Source organism: Vigna umbellata, chromosome 4, assembly GCF_029865625.1.
Source record: "Vigna umbellata cultivar VRB3 chromosome 4, Vumbellata_1.0, whole genome shotgun sequence".
Classification (NCBI taxonomy): domain Eukaryota; kingdom Viridiplantae; phylum Streptophyta; class Magnoliopsida; order Fabales; family Fabaceae; genus Vigna; species Vigna umbellata.
The window spans coordinates 1,136,581-1,141,973 of record NC_142168.1 but is presented as its reverse complement, the minus strand read 5'-3'; the positions used below and the strand labels follow the sequence as shown (position 1 = coordinate 1,141,973).

Sequence of the window (5,393 nt, the reverse complement as noted above, 5' to 3'; positions counted from 1 at the left end):
AATATTATTTTCCAATCTAACATACCTAACAATCTATAGTCTCTATATATTCAAATTTCATCCTAAAAGTATTATTCTAAATTTTACTTTTGATTAGAATTTTGGTTGAGTCATTTTTCCATTTATTTGTTTTGTTGATAGAACGTCTGTTTCATCAGAACAATTATTCTTAAAATATCATTCCAGTTTTAAAAAAAAATTCTTAAAAATATTAGTGAATTCTTAGTGTTCACCGTCAATAATATCGCATAAGAGTAGAAGTCAAATACATTTTAAATTTTCTCTTATTTTTATTTTGTAAAATGTCTCTTAAGATAAAATTCTCAAGTATCGAAAGTGTATAATAAATGTTTTTAGAAGTTTTAATTTTTAAAAACAAAATTCTAATTAAAAAAAATTGTTTTTCGTATTTTAAGAAAATAAGTTAAATGAAGAAAATGTGTTATAAAAAAAATATCTGGTGCGGGTCCACAGAGCATAGCATTGCAAGGTTTAAGAGAGGTTTGAACCATATCCTGTGATTTCTTTGCTTCTCACACCAAGCGTGGTTCGTGTTGGTAACGACGAACACAAATTTCACCATTTTCATCGTTCTGTTGGCTGCTCCAATACCTAAAACGCAATGACATTGGCCTATCCATTCCCGACTCCTCAGGTTCACGCATACCACAACCCAAGCAGAAGAAGCCACTTTCAGATAAAACGCAAGCCTAACCGCACGCACCACTTTCTCTTAATACCGACTTCTTCACCTTCCTCGTTCCTCTTCTCTTGTTCATCATTCCCTCTCACATATTCAGATTCAACCCTACAATTTCGCCACAACCACCTTCTCTCCACCGATGGCAATTTTGTGGTCGAAGACCTTGCTGCGGCGGTGGAGGAGGAAGCGAGTCCAACGACGGCGATGGTTTTCGTCCAGGAGCCGCCGTGGCTCTTCCTGAAGGGGTTGCTAATGCAGGAGGAAGAGATGAGGCGGAAGGAGGAAGAGACGAGGCAGAAGGAGAAAGAGAGGGAAAAGTACAATTGCCTGCGGCGGAGGCAGATTGAGGCGGAGACCGAGGCGTGGCAGAAGATGGTGGAGGAGTACAGGGAATTGGAGAGGGAGATGCGCCAGAAGATGTTGGCGCCCAATTTGCCGCACGTTAAGGCGCTTCTATTGGGCTGGTTCGAGCCTTTCAGGACCGTAGTGGAGGCTGAGCAGAAAGCCCACCGTGCGCGTTCCAAGAAGCAGCAGGATTCTATTGCACCCCATGTCGACGACTTGCCGTCCGATAAGGTGGCGGTCATTGTGATGCATAAGATGATGGCCATGGTAATGGAGAATGAGGAAGGCTGCGTTCAGCTTGTTCATGCGGCTGTTCATATTGGCATGGCGGTAGAACAGGAGGTAATGTCAGGGTTTTGTTTTCAAATTACTAGAATGGTATAGTTTTAGGTCTGGTATACTGTGCATAGCTTGAAACTAACCTTGGGCATCAATGTAGTGGTTGGGTAAAATCTTCCCCTTAGCTATCTTTTGAAATATTAGTCATTTTTGTCGGCGAAGTCCACTTTGTCGTTGACTTATACTTTGATGTGGCCAACCACTCTTGTGTAAGACACAGTTAGTTGATTGTATCAAGACACTAGTGACGACAATGCATAATAATAGAACAACATAACCATCTAACGCCTAAGTGGTTTAGTAATGTATTGGATTTTGGAGTCAATTTGGATTAACTTCTTAGCAAACACTTTGAGAAAAAGAAATAAGATGGATAAAGAAGTTAAATGAGTCAAACATATTTCATGATTTTAACTTATACACTTAAAATTCTACCAAAAGAAGAAATTAGCTCTGCAGTATTTTAGAAGTCTTTCTACTGTAACTAAAACACCAATTCTTGCTTTAGGAAAGTCTTAGCACAAGGGTTTACAATCAACCCAAACTGGACCTTATTCCAAGTCCGTAGAAAACTTACCTCTATTTCTGGCTTGACTGAAACATAATTGTGGCAGGTTTTTTATAGACGTTGTAATTAACTTATTGTATTTCAGGTTAGGATTCATAAGTTCATTGAAAGAAGAAAAACTAGCCGGAGTAACAAGATAGAGGCTGATGACCAAGACAGTTTGGATAGTAATAAAGAAAAGCAAAGGAATCATTTGAACAGTTTGATTAAAAAAAGTAGACTGAGAGAAGTGCAGATGATATTGAAAAAGGAAGAATGCAGTCCTTGGAGCCGGGACACGCAGGCCAAGGTTTCTTTTAATAGTTACAAATGTAGTATCTCTTTTGGTTGTAAACATGGAATTTAACAAGTTAACTGTATTGTGCAGCTGGGAAGTCGATTAATAGAATTGTTAGTTGATACAGCATATGTACACTCTCCGGTTAACCAGTTTGGTGATACTCCACCTGATATCCGACCGGCTTTCAGGCACTGTTTTAAAGCCGCACCGTGGCATCCAGGGTGAGATTTCACTTTTTTCTTTGAGGGTGGGACTGGGAGATGGGCAGAACTTGATAATTAAGATCTGGGGCTTGAGCCCCCTAACAAATAAGTGACACTATATGGTTATAGGAAGTTAAGATTGGTTGTTTCTGTGATCGAGAAATTTGATTGTTATATGTAATGTGTCTTTAGAAACTGAAAATACTTTACACTAAGTAAGAGAGTACAAGTTAACAATATAGTTGCAGAGCTTACCTAATGGCTTGAGCGTCCAATGCTTAAAAAGGTAAAGTAACACTCCACAAGCTGCATATAAATTAAATGGTTGATGTGCTCCAATCTTGTTATATATAATCACATTTGAGGCATCTAAGAGACACATTTGGTACATACAATTTGTATGCTCCAGCTTGAGGAGGAGTGTTAGAATATGTACCCTATTTATCATCATTACATTGTGTCTAGGATTACCCTATTTATCATTATTATATTGTGTCTAGGGTTACTCTATTTATCATGTACTTTGTATCAAACTTTCATATATATAGAATGAGAGTGAGAGGGATCTTTTAAGCTTTCGAGAATTATTTTAGAGTTTCAATCTCAAGTGTGGCCAAGTAAAATAATTTTCATTGAAAAATGTTGCTTGATATATTTTTTATTGTTTGACACATACCTATTAGAATCTTACTATTCTTGGTTCAAATCTTACTATTGATACACTTTGGCTATCTACCAATCTGTATTCCAAGATTAATCTTAAATAGTTTTGTATCTTACGGTATATGGATGAATCAATGTAATTTTGTATCCCTATTACAATTCAACGATTTATATGTTTTTTACTTCACCAATTCTTAAGAAAAGAAATTAAAAGTCATGTAAACTTAAATTTTTAAATGAAAGGGAATTTGAAAAAAATACTTTGAGCTTATCCTATTTCCTTATTTCATCTGTATATGTCACTCATTCAATGCATGTACTCTATTTAGCTATTTACTTTTTTGTTTTCATTATAAAATAAAGGTTTCATAAACTTAATATAACTAATAGTTTTGTTTTGTACGTAGTAGTAAATAGTGTGTGATAGTGCTACTATCACACTGGAGTGGAGCCCTAATAGAAGGTTTCTCTGTGTTCAACTTTGGTGTTGTGGTCAAGTTTCATTTTACGTCCAAATTTGAAGAGATTGCACTGTTTTGCGATGTTGTGTCAAAATTAGGGTAAAGAAGCCTGTTGTGATATTTGTGGTAGCACAACTCATAGGTTTGGAGCTTTGATACATGTTAGTAGAGAAACAAGTTTTTTTCAAATTTGTTTGAGTAGTTATCTCACTCAGCACAATGGATTTATTTGTTTTCAATGTTCTTAAAAAGGTAATTTATGACAACATATTAAAAGAGAAGAACTAGATACCACTACTTCCTATGGTGCATTAAACCAAGCTATAACTCATCTAGGGAAGTGGGAAATATAAACATTGCAGTTCTTGCTCCTCAACTATATGTATTTAAAACAAAGTAGATATTCTTTACACTCTGACTAACTGTATATCTTGAAAGAGTAGGTAAGGGATTAATTGAAGTTCCTTTATCACATTTGTTTATAAACTGCAATTTCAAATAACTGTTTTTTGCTTGTAGGCAAAAGTTTTCAAAGAAGTATGGTGTTATACAATGTGATCCCTTAGTCCTAGTTGGGCTTGAACAATGTGTAAGTTGAGACACTGTCTTCTTTTTCTTAAGCAATATTATGTCATAGATGAAGTTATTCTGTTCACAGGATAACTCCTGAAGTGATAGCTTCATGATTATAAAGTAAATCCAGTATCATCTTCTATGTGTGATATTCTTGTAAGTGACAACTATTTTTTAATTTCATTCACCTCTTCCCAAAAGAGCTAGCATTTGGATGCAGGTGAAGATAGATGCTCACTCCTTTGTTTTTATGAATCTGTATAAACGTCTTTTTCTATCTAAAATCACCAAGTTTTGTTGAAATAGTGAAATCTGGACTTCTCCATAAATGCTGTTCCTTTGTTCTGTTATTCTCAATTTTTTTTGCTATTAAGCATGCAATTAGACTTAAGTTAAACATGATATACTAATTCATTTAAGTTAGTTAGCATGCACTACTAAAAAGTGTGTAACATAAGGTTTTGACTCACTTATAAGTTTTTGTTTCTGCAGGCTAAGCATATGTTCATACCTTACATGCCTATGTTAGTACCTCCCAAAAAATGGAAAGGGTATGACAAATGGAATGAATGTCTCTCTTGTATTGTATTTTGAAATTTGGAAATGCCTGAATTTTCTTTGATTTTATATCATTATAACATGATTTATTATGTGGAGTTTGAAATTTCAAGATCCAGGAGAAAGAAATGTAACTAGTAAATGAACTTATAGCTTTCTTTTAAAATTAAAAATGAACCTGAATTTGCAAAAAACAAAATATGAGAATAGTGAAGGATGCAGGTAACTTTTAACTCTTAAAAAAAATAATAATGCTTCATAGTTTAGTTGTTTATGCATTTGTTTGTCTAACATTTTATAACACACTCTTTGTAGATATGACAAGGGCGGACACTTTTTCTTACCATCTTATATTATGCGTACTCATGGATCTAGAAAGCAACAAGATGTAATGAAGAGTGTAAATGCAGAGCAAATACAAAAGGTTTTTGAGGTAGTTTATGTAAATTTCAAGTCCTTTTCTTTTGGGTTCAATGAAAGTGTGTGACTGTACTGTGTAAAAATATGATCTGTTAAAAGATTTGATGCATTGCATGCATTACCAAACCAGTGTTTATGAACAGTTTCAATTTTTGTAGTCTTCTACATTTTCAGATTCACTGAACTGTATCTCTAACTGCTAAGGGTGTATTGTTTTCTTATCAAAAAGCATAATTGTTTTATGCAGGCTTTGGATATTCTTGGAAACACCAAATGGCGA

At 34.8% G+C, this 5,393-nt stretch overlaps 1 protein-coding gene across 1 annotated transcript in view; it reads left to right on the top strand.

Moving 5' to 3' along the window:
- The first annotated feature begins 513 nt into the window (after window positions 1-513).
- Window positions 514-5,393, top strand: part of LOC124839163 (DNA-directed RNA polymerase 3, chloroplastic-like) — a 5,238-nt gene continuing 358 nt past the window's right edge. The window contains exons 1-7 of the mRNA XM_088111754.1: window positions 514-1,390; window positions 2,041-2,244; window positions 2,323-2,456; window positions 4,082-4,151; window positions 4,628-4,686; window positions 5,009-5,126; window positions 5,361-5,389. Of these exons, the coding sequence (XP_087967880.1) occupies window positions 623-1,390; window positions 2,041-2,244; window positions 2,323-2,456; window positions 4,082-4,151; window positions 4,628-4,686; window positions 5,009-5,126; window positions 5,361-5,389 (1,382 nt within the window). The 5' untranslated portion in view covers window positions 514-622. The remainder of the gene's footprint in view (window positions 1,391-2,040; window positions 2,245-2,322; window positions 2,457-4,081; window positions 4,152-4,627; window positions 4,687-5,008; window positions 5,127-5,360; window positions 5,390-5,393) is intronic.